This window comes from Procambarus clarkii, chromosome 17 (assembly GCF_040958095.1).
Source record: "Procambarus clarkii isolate CNS0578487 chromosome 17, FALCON_Pclarkii_2.0, whole genome shotgun sequence".
In the NCBI taxonomy this organism is placed as follows: domain Eukaryota; kingdom Metazoa; phylum Arthropoda; class Malacostraca; order Decapoda; family Cambaridae; genus Procambarus; species Procambarus clarkii.
In genome coordinates, this window is record NC_091166.1 from 49,271,755 (window position 1) to 49,290,019 (window position 18,265).

At 46.2% G+C, this 18,265-nt stretch overlaps 1 protein-coding gene and 2 non-coding genes across 3 annotated transcripts in view; 1 reads left to right on the plus strand and 2 right to left on the minus strand.

The window, feature by feature from the left end:
- LOC138365551 (uncharacterized) overlaps nt 1–18,265 on the plus strand; it is an 80,601-nt gene that overhangs the window by 26,167 nt on the left and 36,169 nt on the right. The window contains exon 10 of the mRNA XM_069325993.1: nt 4,626–4,730. Within this exon, the coding sequence (XP_069182094.1) occupies nt 4,626–4,699 (74 nt within the window). The 3' untranslated portion in view covers nt 4,700–4,730. The remainder of the gene's footprint in view (nt 1–4,625; nt 4,731–18,265) is intronic.
- Nucleotides 15,659–15,730, minus strand: TRNAG-UCC (transfer RNA glycine (anticodon UCC)). The gene has a single exon. It is a non-coding gene; the product is annotated as a tRNA-Gly (tRNA).
- TRNAG-UCC (transfer RNA glycine (anticodon UCC)) lies at nt 17,432–17,503 on the minus strand. Its single transcript has one exon. It is a non-coding gene; the product is annotated as a tRNA-Gly (tRNA).

The following is an 18,265-nucleotide window of genomic DNA, read 5'->3' on the forward strand; positions in this document are numbered from 1 at the left end:
GCAGTTACTTGTTAGTCACCATCACTGTCTATGACTTCATGATAAGTTCTTGTTACCTGTTAATCAGTCGGCTTGTCAGTCTCTCAATGCTCATGACATGCTAAAATTGCAACATTTAATATAATGCTAACATGTTCTTTATCAGTATTTAATAAAAGTATATATTTTTTTTACGTTGTTTCAAATCCATAATGCCAGTGATACTGTATTTCCATACTTAATGTACCTTCCCAACACTCGACACCATTTAAGGCTGCCTTTGCTATTGGTGTAACACCCACTCCTCTATGCCTACCCTGCCACCCTCTAGTTAAACCATACCTCTTCATCTCTCCCTCTTTTGCTATTTCCTCTCTCTTTTCTACATCCTCTTTGTACAATTGCACTATTTTTAGATTACCTCTGCCGGCATTGTCACCTTGGGCAGATTACTAGCAGGAGTTGTCTGAAACAGTAGTTGCCAGAGCAGCGACACACACACACACACCACGGCAATGTAAAGGTATCACTGATGATGGCGTCTCTCAGACAAGTATTGTAAAGTTAGTGACCTTACTGGGTCATGTGTTCTAATGAATAGGTCTTGGGTACGAACAACATTTCGGTCGACATCAAATAATTTATATGATTAGCGCTAGCATCATTTCAGGTCTTGATAATGAGTCGCAATATCTCTTACTAGGAGGGGCACCTGGCAGTTCCCTGGATAGTCTGCATATTCCTACACACACACTCCCATTCTGCCCCTCTTCTTACCGCTTTCCACACATTCCCCCCACTCTTTCCTTCCTGTCTCGCCCATTTTACCACTTCCCACCCTTCACCTCTACCCTTCCCCCTATCCCCTCTTCTTTCCCCCTCCTGTCTGGCCTCTAATCTGTCAGTTCTTTCTGACTGAAATTTGCAAATCTCGGTGAACAAAGTTTCTTTCACCCTGTCAAAAACTGACAACAAAGTTTCTTTCACCCTGATGTCCCTGTTACCTAGAAGTAAATAGGTACCTGGGGGTTATAGATGTTATAGGCTGCTTCCTGTGTGTGTGTGTATGTGAGGAAAAAAATGGATTGTTGATTGACAGTTGAGAGGTGGGCCTAAAGAGCAGAGCTCAACCCCCACAAGCACAATTTGGTGAATAAAACTAGGTGAAGTCACACTCACTCACTCAGAGATAGGAGAGGGAATATCTAACCAAACACCACTAGCTGAGTTTGTGATTACCAGTGGGAAGGTGAAGCATCTCCTAGAGTTGGAAGTGACAAAGGCTATAGGCCTGGATGGAATCACCTTGGATACTGAATGAAGGAAGGAAGGAACAGAAGCTCTGTGACAGCCATTGGCCATGGTGTATAACGAATCACTGGTAACAGGTGAACTGCCAAAAATTTTGGAAGACTGCTAATGTAGACTTGATATTCAAGAAGGGTGATAGACAGGAGGCACTGAACTACAGGCCAGTGTCACTAACTTGCATACCATGCAAGGTGATGGAAAAGATTGCGAGAAAAAAGCTAGTGGAGCATCTGGAGTGGAAGAACTTTGTATCACAACATCAGCATGGGTTCAGGGATGGCAGATCATGCTTCACAGGATTAATTGAATTCTATGACCAGGCAAAAAAAATCGGGCAAGAAAGGGAGGGGTGGACAGACTGCATATTTTTTGATTGCCAGAAAGCCTTTGACTTAGTACCACATAAGAGACTAGTGCACAACATGGAGATGCAGGCAGCTGTGAAAGGGAAGGTACTCCACTGGATACACAAGGTACACAGCAGAGGACAGTCACTGAGGTCTCCGAGTGGCGAGGCGTCACCAGTGGAGTCCCTCAGGGGTCAGTTCTTGAACCGATACTGTTCCTGATATATGTAAATGGTCTCCCAGAGGGAATAGACTTGTTCCTCTCAATGTTTGCAGATGATGCAAAAATTATGAGGAGGATTAAGACAGAGGAAGATAGTATGAGGCTACAAGATGACCTAAACAAACTGAAGGAATGGTCCAACAAATGGCTACTAAAGTTCAACCCAAGTAATAGTAAGGTAATGAAAATAGGGGGAGGAAATAGGAGACCAGACACTAGATACTGAATGGGAGATGAGGTCCTTCAAGAAATGGACAGAGAAAGATCTAGGAGTTGATATCATGCCAAACCTGTCTCGTGAAGCCCTCATCAAAAAGATAACATCGGCAGCGTATGCGAAGCTGGCCAACATCAGAATTGCCCTCAGAAACCTGTGTAAGGAATTTTTCATAACTTTGTATACCACGTATGTAAGGTCAATCCTGGAGTATGCGGCCCCAGTATGCAGCCTGTACCTTGTCAAGCACAAGACGAAGCTGGAAAAAGTTCAAAGGTATGCCACTAGGCTAATCCCAGAACTAAGAGGTATTAGTTAAGAAGAAAGGCTGAAGTAACTGCACCTCCCGTTGCTGGAAGACTGAAGTGCCTGTGGAGACACAATCACTACATACAAAATTCTCACGGGAATTGACAGGATAGACAAGGCTGGATTATTTAACACAGGTGGTACATGCAAAAGGGGACACGGGTAAAAGCTGAGTACCCAAATGAGCCACAGAGACATTAGAAAGAACTTTTTCAGTGTTAGAGTAGTTAGTAAATTGAATGCACTAGAAAGTGATGTGGTGGAGGCTGACTCCGTACACAGTTTCAAATTTAGATATGATGGAGCTTGAGAAGCTTGGGAATCTGTACACCAGTAGATTGACGGTCGAGAGGCGGGACCAAAGAGCCAAAGCTCAACCTCCGCAAGCACAACTAGGTGAGCACTCTCTCTTTTTTCTCTTCTCCTTTTTCTCTCTCCTCATGTATGTATGTGTGTATATATATATAATATATATATATATAATATGTAATATATATATATATTATATATATATATAATATATATATTATATATATATAATATATATATATATATAATATATATATATAATATATATAATATATATATATAATATATATAATATATATATATAATATATATATATATATATCTAAATATAAATAAGAGGTTGAGAACCATAAACAAGAAACTTGAGAGGACGTTTGTGAAAGTCCAAACTAGGAGGAAAATGTGTAAATCATTTGGACAGAATATTGCTTGTTGGCGTTGGGTCAGGGGTGGGAGAGGTGTGTGGGAGTTGGGTGAGGAGGGTGTGTGTGTGTGTGTGGGGGGGGGGGTTGTGTGTGTAGGTCCTGTAGGAGTAACTATAGTCAAGTGTGCATGGCAGTAAGGTGTGGCGGAGTAGGGTGTACGTGGGAGGATTATAATTTACCTAGGAAGAGGATGTGTGTGTTGCTATGTGGTGGCTTAATCTTCATCAGTGGATGAGCGTGTGGGAACATAGTGGTGGTGGAGGGGGGTATGGAAAGTTGGTGGGGATTGAGAGAGTAGGTGAAGGGGGAAGGAAGGTGTATGGAACACACTCCTGGGGCACAGACAGACAGCTGCTTCGGCCCCCCTCGCAGTTATGAAGCAACTTTTCCTTGACTATTTCAGTAAACATTCCAGTTTATGCGGCTGCTGGAGTTATGTACAGATGAAGCTCCTCCTACATCACCTCACCAACCTCCTCCTCCTCCTCCACATCATCTTCATCACCTTAACATCATAAGAAAGCAATAAACATGTACACGGGTACGGGTTATTCATGCCCATGCCACCTTTTGGGTGGCGTAATCTTCATCAATTAATGTACACAGGACAGTTACAGCCCCGCTCCTGTGCCAGGTAAGTCCACTCCGGGCTCGCCATAACCCGTGCTACTTGGAACTTTTTGTTCAGCGTTGCCGAATCTAAAACATGTACACTTACCTGTCACGAGTTATTACAATACAGATATATTTATAGTTCCCGCATTTTCTACGACGCCCCCGCCCCTGTTGCTGCCGTCCTTGCTGCTGCTGTAATTCTAATTGTTTGGATTTGCAATTTTCCTTGTTCGTGTGTGTGTGTGTGTGTGTGTGTGTGTGTGTGTGTGTGTGTGTGTGTGTGTGTGTGTGTGTGTGTGTTTTCTCGCCTGGGTGTACTCGCCTGGGTGTACTCGCCTGGGTGTACTCGCCTGGGTGTGCTCGCCTGGGTGTACTCGCCTGGGTGTACTCGTCGGGGTGTACTCGCCTGGGTGTACTCACCTGGGTGTACTCACCAGGTTGTACTCACCTAGGTGTACTCACCTGGGTTGTCGGTAACAATGAAGGGGTGTGTTTGGTGGCGTGTATCATATTTACATATAAAACTGATGAGGGGAATTTTCCTGGAAAGCTTCCTGGTGGTGTCCGACGTCCTCCCGTACGTCTCGTCAAGTGAAGACGTTCATCCTGACGTCTCGGCGACTTGCTTCTCCATGTCCAGCGTCTAATAATGTCCTCTTGATCTAATGTTACCTTTGAACGTTGCTTGTATGCCTACTTAGTCGAGTCCCCTTGGTATCTTGAAGGTCGTTATCATGTCTGGCCTATTCCTTATTTCCTCTAGTGTAATTCTGTGTAATGTGAGACCGTCCCTTCAATCTGTCTTCGCAGCTCATTCCACTGAGCCGAGGAACAAGCCTTGTTGCATACCTTAGGATCTTTTCTAATTTTGTTTTGTTTCTCTACGTAAGGATTCCATGCCGGGGCAGCATACTCAAGAATGGGGTTCACAAAGGATGTGTACAGTACTTGGACGTGCAGATAGAAGCTCTCTGCTACACCACACGACTGATATGGTTGGTGTTGCCCATTTTATTTCTCACTAATTAAGCCCGTCCTCATAAACAAAGGCCAATGTTCATTCCATGCACCCGCCAACCCCCCCCCCCCCCCCCCCCTGTTTATAAAAGAAAAATGGTTTACACATGACTCACAACTGATGACGTTCGAACACTTCCGGAACAAGTGCTTCGCTGACGACGTTTGTTCGAACCACAACGCTGTAAATCCTTCACCCACGTACTACAATTACAAATAATCGCCAACAGAACCTAAACACCTAACCTAACCAATGCTTAAATATGCTAATATATATTATTATTATTATTTTATATTGGAGAAAATTCATGTTTTGAATAAACAGCATATTAAAATTGATGAATGCGTCTTTGGGGTCGACCGCTGGATGGAATGGACTAGGTCTGAGGACGGGTTGCTGCGTTATCTTGTGTTGATCTAACATCGGTAAATATGCAAGATCCTTAAACTGATGCGTCTCTGCTCGGGCAAGACAATTGTATACAAGACATGTTTGTTTTTGATAAACAGCTGTTGGCATTAGCGAAGTGTTTCTTTATAACAAACTAACATTAATAATAGCCTAGATTATGCAAAGTAATTACATTATTAGTTAATAACTAACAAAGCTGGTGTAGTGTTGGCCCATATTGTAACAGATATGATGGTAATTCCTAAGCAGTTGTAGAGCCAGCAACTATAGAATGATGAATATATACACAACAGTAGAATACAGTGATGAATGTGTCACCAGTGTGGAGGTACCGGGGATGGTGACCTTGGTGAAGGCGAGGCCACTCTCCTCAACACACCAGTTTATTTATAGATTTGAACTGTGTTAGCGACCTTTTAAACATATCACTCAACTTGTTAGGCTATTGTAGGCACAAACAGGGACTTGGATATGTACGCTTCAAGTATGTTTATTGAGATAAGAAAGAAATACATCTCAAAGGGATAGAATAGCTTAGGCAATAATAGCCTAAATAGCTTAGGCTATTTCTACCCCCCTCGGTATGTACACTATAGCCAATAATGTGTAACTACGTGTAGTTACAGGAGTACATTTATTTAGAGAGGTCAATGTAGTACAGTTGGATTCGTTCCCGACTCCCAATCGAGATTTCCGGGTTCGAATCCCAGGCGGCACAGAAATGGTTGGGCGCGTTTCCTTTCACCTCATGTCCCTGTCCACCTAGCAGTAAACAGGTACCCGCAGGAGTTAAGTCAGCTAGTTGTGGAGCTGCATCTTGGGGGAGGAGGAACCTCGGTATATAAGCCTAACATGTACTGTATATATAACCTATCTTCCTGTCCCCGACACAATGAATTATTATTGTAATTATGAATTATTATTATAATAATTACATAAATACGTACATATGTATCGGGGTCACTAAACGGAAAATAACCCACAAGTTTTTCCAGTATATAGATCATGAGTATGGCAGCCACACGAATTACTTTCAATTAACTTTGTCAAAGACACAAGCTCGGAAGCTTGTATCTTGAGGTTATCTTGATGATTTCGGGGCTTTAGTGTCCCCGCGGCCCAGTCCTCGACCAGGCCTCCACCCCCAGGAAGCAGCCCGTGACAGCTGACTAACACCCAGATACCTATTTTACTGCTAGGTAACAGGGGCATAGGGTGAAAGAAACTCTGCCCATTGTTTCTCGCCGGCGTCCGAGATCGAACCCGGGACCACAAGATCACAAGTCCAGGTTCCTGTCCGCTCGGCCGACCGGCTCCCTATCTATCAATGTATGTATCTATCAATGGATGGTAGATGTATGCTTTAACAAGCATACAGTGATAGATACAAGCATACGAACACATTCCGAACACCACCATACAAAATAATGACATCACCATACAACACTGACTCAGCACTTTAGTGTGTCAACGAGAATCATGAAGGAGGAAAACTATTCTGATTGGTTCCTTCACTGCCATCCCAACCAATCACCTTCCGTGCTTTGTGCTCTGTCATGGCTGCTTAGCTCCTCCCTTACTTTACTTTCATTAAGTTCAGTCGTCTTTCAAATTGTTCCGTCTGCGAGTGGTTATCGAAGCGTTTGTTTTTAGGTAAGTGTGCGCGCGCGAGGGAGCACAATGTTGACTATGAAATCGTAACATTTAGGTAATGGAGGCTATATATTTTGAAAGCACAAGGCTACGGTTGAATACGCGGCCTGTCTACCTTGTAATGTCTAAATAATAATATAATAATAATAATAATATAATATAATAATAATAATAATAATAATAATAATAATATGATATTTTATTTATTTACAAGAAGGTACAATGGGTATGTAGAGATTACATAAGATCCGTATTTTTACATTCTTGCAAAGCCGCTGCTAACACGCATCGCGTTTTGGGCAAGGTAATTCACCAGGTAATCTACCTGGTGTGATCTCTCATCTACCTGGTGCGGGCAGCCTAGTCTACCTGCCGCAGTCTGTCTCATCTACCTGGTAAAGTATGTTTTCCGGTGCAGTGATTTCTATTCTGCGTAAAAGCCGTCTCCTGCACCCAGTACAGCCGTTGCCTGTACCTGCTTCAGTCCGCCTCATGTACTACTCTCCGCGCTCCTCTGTACCCGGTACAGTTCCTGCAGCCCGTCCTCCTAAGGTTTCCCAACGTCAAGAAATTGTCGTATTAAAGTGCCCTTATCCTGGTCCTACAGCCTCGTGGTGTGGTTGGCTGGTCCTACAGCCACCCCCACCCAACCTTTCGTGGGTCGATGCATAGAAAATGTGGATATTTATCAGTAGTTAATTCTCTTAATACATTGCATTTGTAACGTTGGTGTCGATAACGTCAAATAGGCGATATATTAGTTAATGGAGGGAGTTGCGTAGACGCTTAGCAATGGTATGCTCTTTGTGATCGTTGTCAAATAATATATACATACATACATATATACATACACGTGTCGGCCAGTCACATCGGCTACACACAGGCCACGCAGTCACTGAAAGTGTGAGCTGCACTTTATATTCAGTTTAATAATAATAATAATAATAATAATAATAAATAATAATAATAAATAATAATTGATTGTAATAAGAGTAATATAAAAATAATCAGTAAATCACTAATAATAGTGTCACCATAAACTGGTAAAGGAACCAACGAACCGGTCGAGAGCCAACCCCAGCCGTCAGGTAGTAAACAAACCCCCCCCCCCTACAAACACACAAAAAGGGACAAATATAATTTTTTTATTAGTCAGTGTTTAAATGAGATATTACGCTAAGATAATGAAAGAAAGTTTTACTAAATAATGCTATGAGAGTAACCAAGGTGTCTCACGCGGGAACGCGTTGCTGGTACCTTACTGTACAACTTTATTACTTAATGCGGCAGTAGTTTAGTACTTTGAAATGCTTACAAGTGCATTAGTACTTTTGGGTCCTGCAGCAGAGTAGTCTACGTCCTCGGCTCATACCCAAGAGATCCGGTATCAGTCTCCAGCCAGGACACAACGGTTGGGTAAGATTTTCTTTCAGATGATGCATCTGTTCAGTCAATAGGTATCTGGTAGTTAGGCCATTGTTGAGGGTTGCAGCCTGGTTAAAGGCAGTAGTTGACCTCGGAGGCCTCGATTAGACTAAGAGGTTTCCTAGCTGTGGTCATATGTTTACCAGCGGTTTCTGAAATCCATTAAAATGATGTCAACAAAGCCTGAATATTTTTTGTAGTTTGAATGGGAAACATGTACAGATATCTACCAGAGCCACCGTGCCTGGGATTGATATCTGCCAGAGGCGAAACTTAAGATAGGCAAATTGAGAGACTGGATTGTTTAGTGAAGGTGATGGTAGGCTGACGTCATATAGTGGAGCCAGCCCGCCATGAGTGCTGCCATGGTGCGGTGTGCGGGCTCTTTGTCAGCCGCCCTCGAATGGGCGTGGTTGACTCTACTCCCCTCTCCGGCTGGCTGTGGCCGTGCCCAATAACATCCTGCCGCTGGCCGTGCATGGGGGACCTAAAGTACGTGCCGTGGTGGAAGGCACGTGCTGTGACACACAGAGTTATTCCTGCAGCCAAACGTGAGAGTTGGAGGTGCCACATCTCCTCTGGTACTGTCACTGCCCCTTCCCCTCTGTATCTGGAAGATCTGTAAGAATGCCGGTAAATTAGTTTCACCGGTTGTGCCTGTCCTTTCTCTCCGTGGTGTAGTTAATGTCGATCTGTTGTTGGTCTTTCTCAGTCGTCAGTTCCAATTCTCCTCTAACCTCTTGTCTTACATATTTTAAAGTTTCGCAGTGATTCTGGCCTCTTTGGCTTACACACTCGCCTTCAGCTCCCTACACTGATCTCGCTTCAGTTTGCCTTGTCCCTTTGTAATTCCACGGTGGGGGGGCTCGGATGGTGTACCCTGAGGTTCTCAGTCATCTCCCTTCGTGCACCTTACAGTATTTGTTGCATATTTATATTCGTATTTGGGAGGCGACAACTGTCCTCCAAGAACTGGCTTGAAGGAGTTGTTCCCATATAAAATACATGATACACAAAACACTTCTCCAAAGAATTTTTGTTTCATTATCCACAAGTTGTCATGATACTTTTTGAACCTGTGGTAAATGTAGTCGTATGTAGTTTTTTGAACCTCATCGTTGCCTGTTCCATTCTCAATTTGGCTGTTGTAATTGTCACAGGCAGCAGGACCGACGTCCCTCTGGGTTTGGTGGTTAACATTCGTATGGTCTGTTTATCTGGAAAAGATCTACGGCACTACCTATAAGTGTACTATTTTAGCCCAGCTGTATTTTTTGGCCTTCATGGCACTGGCAGAATTTGTTCTCGAGAGCTTCCTCTCGTCGTACGCTTAAGAGTGCGACTTGGTACTTCTTTCTGACCAATATCGTCAGTATGGACGTGTTTCCCAGGCCATTGTTTCTGGCGCTATTCCGTTCTTCATGATCTCTCTTCTCCTGTCTGTTATGAGTGTGGACGAGTTCACTCTGCTGAATTCCTGTCCCGTTCTCCTAACAAAGCATCGCATTTTGACGTATATTCTAAGGCCAAAAATTGTCGTAATAAAAAATTAACGGCTCGCGAAGTTGACATACTGTCCCGTTTTCTGTTTATCTCTGGTAGGTTATGATAAGGGCACCTTAGTACGACAGTTTCTTGACGTTTGGTTACCTTAGGAGGACGGGCTGGAGATCTCTGTTACACCTCCAACTTGCTACCAAACACGGCTGCTGCAAATTCGCCACAACTAAGACTCTACCTAAGTTTACGTGCACAACTTTGTAAGAACTCTTGTACAAGAATGCAAGACTTGTGCTATTACACTCACTGTGAAAACATGTCGCTCCTTATCTTGTCGCGTTATGGTAGTCCCCAGAGCGCTTAGGGTCGACGTTGGCGCCGGCTTGACTTGGTCACCTTATGTCACCTCCAAACTAAATTATTAGTCTTGTCTTATATTTCCCGGGGAGCTGAAAACACTCACACTGTGTCTTTCAACACACACACACACACACACACACACACACACACACACACACACACACACACACACACACACACACACACAGTGGCTGTGTGTTAGACACACACACACACTGTGTGTGTGTGTCAGACACACACACACACACACACACACACACACACACACACACACACACACACACACACACACACACACACACACACACACACACACACACACACACACACACTCTGTGTGTGCTTGTGCCGAACAACACAGTGGGACACAAGTGGAAACTGAGTTCCCAAATGAGCCACAGACACATTAGCAAGAACTTTTTCAGTGTCAGGGTAGTTAACAGATGGAATGTATTAGGCAGTGAGTGTTTGTAGTGCTGTCTTGTGCTGTCAAAGGTGGACCGTGGCTGTCTAGGGTGGACCGTGGCTGTCTAAGGTGGACCATGGCTGCCCCATCTATTCCATAGCTTCGTCGTCGTCGTCGACGCGACGACTGGACCCGTCGATGCGTCGCACCATACTGGGTTATGCCTGGGCTCTGGTGCTGTTCCCGTATTCAGAGGTTACATATGTTATAACCAGTGTTGAGTCTGCAGGATCCTCGCGATCAGTACTACCTTCGGTCCTCAGGCCGAAGGCAGTGAGGACATCCACTGTTGCAAGTTGACTACGTTTACCGTTTATATTCCACGGGGATATACTGTTTACGGTAAAAACTGTTTACGTTCACTGTTTATGTTCCGGCTTGCGCCGTACGGTGACTAAAACACCGTCTGTTGGGTCCTGTTTCCTCTTACTACAAGATTAGTCTATTTTAAGGATGCTCAGCTAGTGCACCTGTACAGTGTACTTCGTCTCCCCCCCTGCCGTTCCTCCCTGCCGTCCCCCCCCTGGCCGTCCCCCCCTGCCGTCCCACCCCTGCCGTCCCACCCCTGCCGTCCCACCCCTGCCGTCCCCCCTACCGTCCCCCCTACCGCCCCCCTGCCGTCCCCCCCTGCCGTCCCCCCCTGCCGTCCCCCCTGGCCGTCCCCCCCTGCCGTCCCCCCCTGCCGTCCCCCCCTGCCGTCCCCCCCTGGCCGTCCCACCCCTGCCGTCCCACCCCTGCCGTCCCCCCTGCCTTCCCCCCGTGCCGTCCCCCCTGCCGTCCCCCCCCCTGCCGTCCCCCCCCCTGCCTTCTCCCCCTGCCGTCCCCCCTGCCGTCCCCCCTACCGTCCCCCCTGCCGTTCCCCCTGCCGTCCCCCCCTGCCGTCCCCCCCTGGCCGTCCCCCCTGGCCTTCCCCCCCTGGCCTTCCCCCCCTGCCGTCCCCCCCTGCCGTCCCCCCCCTGCCGTCCCCCCCTGCCGTCCCCCCCCTGCCGTCCCCCCCCTGCCGTCCCCCCCCCCTGCCGCCCCCCCCCCTGCCGTCCCCCCCCCTGCCGCCCCCCCCTGCCGCCCCCCCCCCTGCCGTCCCCCCCCCCTGCCGTCCCCCCCCTGCCGTCCCCCTCCCTGCCGTCCCCCTCCCTGCCGTCCCCCCCCCTGCTGTCCCCCCCTGCCGTCCCCCCTACCGTTCCCTGGTGGTGGGTCCCGCTGCTCAAGTCCTGCCAGGCCCCTGGCAGCCACAGTGAACGCTTATAACCCTTCGACTGTTATGAAACAGCTTTTCCTTGAACAGTTTTCCTGCCATTGACGCACTAATTACCGTGTGTACGGCCTGGGAAACATGGTGATTAGGGTGTTGCTGCGACCTACCGCCTCTTGGCTCCAATGTCATGCTTAGTCAAGCAGGGCGGCGCTCTAAGACATATTTGTCAGACTTTGTAAAGTGATGTTTCTTGGAGATAATTATCTAGTATTAAGGCTGAAAGCTTACGAGAGGTCATTATTATTATTATTATTACTGAGAAAATCCGTAGGAGCAGTGACGAGGGCTTGAACCTATGCGGTGGATGTTCCCATGCTCGCACGCACGCACGCGCGCGCGCGCGCGCACACACACACACACACACACACACACACACACACACACACACACACACACACACACACACACACACACACACACACACACACACACACACACACACACTTCTAGCAACTAGACCACGACATGGTAATAAGGATTGCATCCTGGACTTCTAGTGAATACTCGAGGGTTTCCTGAGGCGCGTGTGTGTGGACACTCGCCGAATAGGTTCGAACCCTCACCACGGCTCCTCCGGATTTTCTCATTGATGCACAGTCACGTTGGTGTGATTATTCTCTGTGTATTGTTGTTGTTGTTATTTATATATATGTATAAAATAGGGTTCATGTTTTACAAGGGTTTTAGAAAGAGTGTAAGGGTGGTTGATGCTGACTCTGAACATGCGCAAAATCTACTGAACATGCGCAAAATCTACTGAACATGCGCAAAATCTACTGAACATGCGGAAAATCTACTGAACATGCGCAAAATAAAGCCAGAAGATAGAATAGGAAAGATGGAGTAGGCAAGACATGATAAGAACGTACAAGATACTAAGAGGGGGTTTTGACGAAGTACATATTAAACAATTTCAAATTAAATCAACAGTAGGAGAGGACATAACAGGAAACAGATGAAGCACACGGAAGTAATCATAAGTGGAACGGAGGAGATGAGGCAGTTATCGATGCCAGTTCAATCCACAGTTAATACACAGTTTGACATGTAAATATGATAACACGAGAGAAAAGTCACCACGTTGAACTAATGCTCGTCTTCCAGGTGGGGTTTTTGGTTGTTACGGATCTTGGTTATCTTGAGATGATTTCGTTTTTTTTAGTGTCCCCGCGGCCCGGTCTTCGACCAGGCCTCCACCCCCAGGAAGCAGCCCGTGACAGCTGACTAACACCCAGGTACCTATTTTACTGCTAGGTAACAGGGGCATAGGGTGAAAGAAACTCTGCCCATTGTTTTTCGCCGGCGCCTGGGATCGAACCCAGGACCACAGGATCACAAGTCCAGCGTGCTGTCCGCTCGGCCGACCGGCTCCCTGCATAAAGAAGTAATAAAAACCAGTGTGGTAAGCCGGATGGCTTAATATCTTAATGTGCTTTGATAACCACCGGTAAAGCAAGTTAGTGAGTGAACTCTGAGGTGTGGAGCTGTTTATCTGTGATGGGAACATTCAGTGTAGAATGTTTAAGGTTTGTAATGATTGGTCAAGAGGTCCCTGAGGTGAGTGGTGACAGCCTCTGAATGATAAGTTAGGAGGAGGAAAACTAGTAGGTGTAAGTGTGAAGACAAAGAAATGAAAGGTAAATAAACATTTACACGCGGGAAACACGCACGTGTACGAAATAAAAAAAAGAATATGAAGCCAAAAAACAAGTGTCGTGTTCATTAACACGAAACTCAACAGAGGGCAACGACCTCAAGCAGGCAGGCGGTTATAACATGATACTCTCTCTCACGCACACTCACGCACACTCGCGCACGGTCACGCACACCCCCAGCCATCCAGTGGGCCTGGATGGCTGAGTGGACAGCGCTTAGGACTCGTAATCCTAGGGTCCAGATTCGATCCCGGTGCCGGCGGAAACAAATGGACATAGTGTCCTTCATCCTGATGCCCCCTGTTACCTAGCAGTAGAATAGGTACCTGGAGTTAGACAGCTGTTACGGACTGCTTCCTGGCGGTGTGTGGGGGGGGGGACAAAAAGTAGTTAGTAACAGTTGATTGATTGACAGTTGAGAGGCGGACCGAAAGAGCAGAACTCAACCCCAGCAAACACAACTAGGTGAATACACGTAAAGGCCTCCTGTATCAGGTCTCGCTTCCCCTTCCCTTCTCGTCCCCTCTCTGCCCCCCCCCCCTTCCCCCCTGGCCGACGGAACAATCCATAAAACGCCAGGCACCATAAAACTTTGATCTCAAGTTTGCCACTTGAGCGGCTGGCCATAGTCTAGGCTTGTTCTCAAGCAGTCCAGACACTTGGACTGGACGGTAGAGCGACGGTCTCTCTTCATGCAGGTCGGCGTTCAATCCCGACCCCCTTCAGAGTGCTATAAAGTATTGGCTTACCGCTTTCCCCTGATAATTAAACAGGTTAAATCACACAATCTGATTGTAACCGCAGAGTTACTCACAGTTTCTGTGAGAAACCCGCCTCCGGGTAGTTGTCAAGCCTTTCATTGGCCAAGAGCGAGGGCTTTTATTTCATTGGTTGACGGTGCCAGGGGTACCAGGTCTGGGCTTCGAGTGATTGGACTAGACCTGAGAGGCGGAGTTTTCCCCAGGTTAGTACCTGGCACCCATTGGCCAAGGGCCAGGGCATCGATATTTGGTTTGAAATGATTGGAGTTCCTACCCCCAGGGGGGGGGGGGCATAGGCTTCCCTGAAGGCGTCAGATAAATTATTAGTTAAGTGTGGGAATCATCAAATCATCAATGTGGCTGTAGAGTAGTTGCACGGAGAAGGTAAAGGGCTGGTGAATTACGTAAATAGTAATACCTCAATTAGCCCATTGCCTCTAGGTAGGAATTAGTAGTCTAGAATTTATTTGTTGTAAAGTAATTATTTATAAAGTTGATAAATGATTTCCTGTGTCTAGTTAATTCTCCCGCAATTTGATTTTGAGTCCTAAAGAACGCAACTTGTTGTGGAAAGTTTCCGTGTGTCCCTCCAGACATCCGTTTGGAATATTGAGGCATAACGGGAGAGTGTTCCCAGTGTTGAGAATATTTTGGGCAGTGGGTCAAAGGTAGGGGGGGGGCAACAAACAGGTGTAAACTCACTCACTCACTCACTCACTCATACTCACTCTCTCTCTCTCTCTCTCTCTCTCTCTCTCTCTCTCTCTCTCTCTCTCTCTCTCTCTCTCTCTCTCTCTCTCTCTCAGATTGTCGGAAAGAAACTAGGAAAATAATATTGCTTTCAAAGCAAAAAAATCGACCGAAACTCTTACATAACGAAGCAAGTAGGAAAACGACAATAACAAGGTTACGAAAAAGGGGGAGGGGGGGCGAGTTTACAGGAAATGATAAGGAGATTTGTGAGGAACTCAATGTCAGCTTCCAGGGCGTGTTCACCAACCGAGTCTCAACAGCTCTCGTTACTAGATGATCTGACCCCTGACGAGAGACTATAAACTATTGAGGTAAACAACATGAATTAAGGAAACGCCTAAGATCCCCCTCTTTTTGGCCCGAAACGCTGTGCGTACTGCTGGCTTTAGGTATTGTATGTACTAAGCTCTATATATAAATCCAACATTATGTTTGTAACGCGTCATCTATGTATGTACTTTGCCTGAATAAAAATTTGAATTTGACTTTATTGTCTCGATAAACGTACTTGAAGTAAACCACATATCAGAAGATGGAGCCTTTTCTTTCTGTCCGTCCTGGACCGTTAAGTAGTGTAATGACTTAATTGCCCAACCCCCATAAATGATCCCAGACTGATCCTGGTAGCAAGGTAAGTTAGGCACAAAATGAATTCAAGAACTAAACAATTGCGATGGCCGGGAATCGAACCCGGGTCAACTGCTTGGAAGGCAGCTATGCTCACCACTATACCACCATCGCTTGATGGGAGTGAGGAGAGAGTGTGTGTTGTGGTGGTGAACTGTGGCCTGTTTGCTTATGTACTCACCTAGTTGTACTCACCTAGTTGTGTTTAAAGGGGGTTGAGCTCTGGTTCAATTTTACCTACTTACTTGCCTCCCTCCCTAGTGTTTCCTTACTTGCCTACCTCTCCTGCCTGCTTGCTTGCCTTACTGTTTATCGGGATGCCTGCCTTCTACTCCCTCCCTCCCTCCCTCTCTCACTGCTATTCGCACAGTCATCCGGCGAGGCACTCTAAGAGAAATATTAGATCATCAGTTTTGAGTTGTTTGCAAACCGTTTTGCTTTCATAAACAGGGGGGGTTTGCTAGGTGGATTAAAGAGGTAATGGCCCTTGTTTATAAGCACGAGTGTGTGGTTCAGTCAACCAGTATTCAGACCAACTCCATTCCATCCAGCGGTCGACCCCTCAGACGCATTCATAAATTTTAACAAGCTGTTCATTCAAAACGGGAATTTTCTCAAATATAAATTATTATAATAACATTGTGCATACATAGGCTTAGGTTAGGTGTTTAGGTTCTGTTGGCGATTATTTGTATTTGTAGTACGTGGGTGAAGCATTTACAGCGTTGTGGTTCAAACAAAATTCGTCAGAGAAGCACTTGTTCCGGAAGTGTTCGGACGCCAGCAGTTGTGAGTCGTGTGTAAACAGTTTTTCATTGATAAACAGCTGGGGTTTGGCGGGTGCATGGAATCACTTTTGGGTCTTTGTTTGGAGGACGGGCTGAGCGGTCCAGCCCGTCCTCATAAACAAAGGCCGAAGTCCATTCCATGCACGGGCCAAACCCCAGCTGTTTATCAATGAAAAACGATTTACACACGACTCACAACTGATGACGTCCGAACACTCTTCAAACAAGTGCTTCGCTGACGACTTTTGTTCGAACCACAACGCTGTAAATGCTTCACCCACGTACTGTACAGCCCGTCCTCCAAACAAAGATCCAAAAGTGATTCCATGTACCCGCCAAACCCCCTGTTTATGAATGAAAAACGGTTTACACACGACTCACAACCGATTTCGTTCGAACACTTCCGGAACAAGTGGTTCACTGACGAGTTTTGTTCGAACCACATCGCTATAAATGCTTAACCTCGTACTACAAATGCAAATAATCGCCAACCGAACCTAAACACCTAACCTAACCTAACCTATGCCTATATATATATACACAATATGCTAATATATTATAATATTAATTTATATTTGAGAAAATTCTTGTTCTGAATGAACAGCATGTTAAAATTTATGAATGCGTCTGTGGGGTCGACCGCTGGATGTAATGGACTTGAGTCGAGGACGGGTTGGTACTGTATTATAAATACAAATAATCGCCAATAAAACCAAACTACCTAATCGAACCTAGGCTAGCTACTTGGCACATTCTTGTATGAAATAGTATTACCTTATATTTGCGAAAAAATTAATTTTGGATACGCAGTCCATTAATTAAGAGATGAATGCACGTTGGGGGGCCGGTTTAACGAGCCTAGCCTGAAGACAGCTGTCGAAATGCGCCCTTGTATATGACCCCCAAGCCCCTCAGTGTGACCTCGCGTCCCTAAAATAACATCGACCCATGCAATGACCCCAAATCCATCCTATGGGTGGGAGATGGGTTGCTAAGATAGAAAACGGGTTCAGGAACAAAACAAGATTGCGATGGCCGGGAATCGAACCCGGGTCAACTGCTTGGAAGGCAGCTATGCTCACCACTATACCACCATCGCTTGAGAAGTGGTGTGCGCGCGCGCTGATGTTATGAAGATGAACTGTGGCCTGGCATCCCTGCTGGATTTTCTGTCTGCCTGCTTGCCTGTCTGCTTGTGTGAATGCCTGTCTACCAACCTCTACCCGTCTCTATGGGGGTCTGTCTTCAGAGATACCACCCGTATTCTAAACACCTTGCAACCATCATTCCAGTTGCAATGGTTTGTGTTTAACTTCGTCTGTCTCTCTCTCTCTCTCTCTCTCTCTCTCTCTCTCTCTCTCTCTCTCTCTCTCTGTCTCTGTCTCTGTCTCTGTCTCCCTCCCTCCCTCCCTCCCTCCCTCCCTCCCTCCCTCCCTCCCTCCCTCCCTCCCCTTCTCGTAAGTCCTCTTTACACTCTTCACCAAACACACTATCAAAACCCCATGAACAATGCAGTGGGGTCATGTTGGTGTTTACTAACTCACAGTGAATAATACATTTGGTCTTGTAATGCAAGGAAGCCTTCCACCGTCTCGTCTCCGTGATCAATTCCGCTCCACCTTTTTCCTCCATTTGTGATGTAAATGTTTGTTTACACCGCGATCACGTCTCCTGGTTGGCCGTCGCTGCCACCTGAATAGTGGGTCTAACGTTTGCCCTTTTCCCAGACATCTGGGAGACTTTGTCGCAAGTGTTTTATTCAAAAATGTTCGACAACGGGGGACTAGAGCACTTTAGGTGCCTCCATCAGCAGCCAGGGGTGAGATTTGTTGTGGCCCTCGTTAATTTTGTCATATCTAGT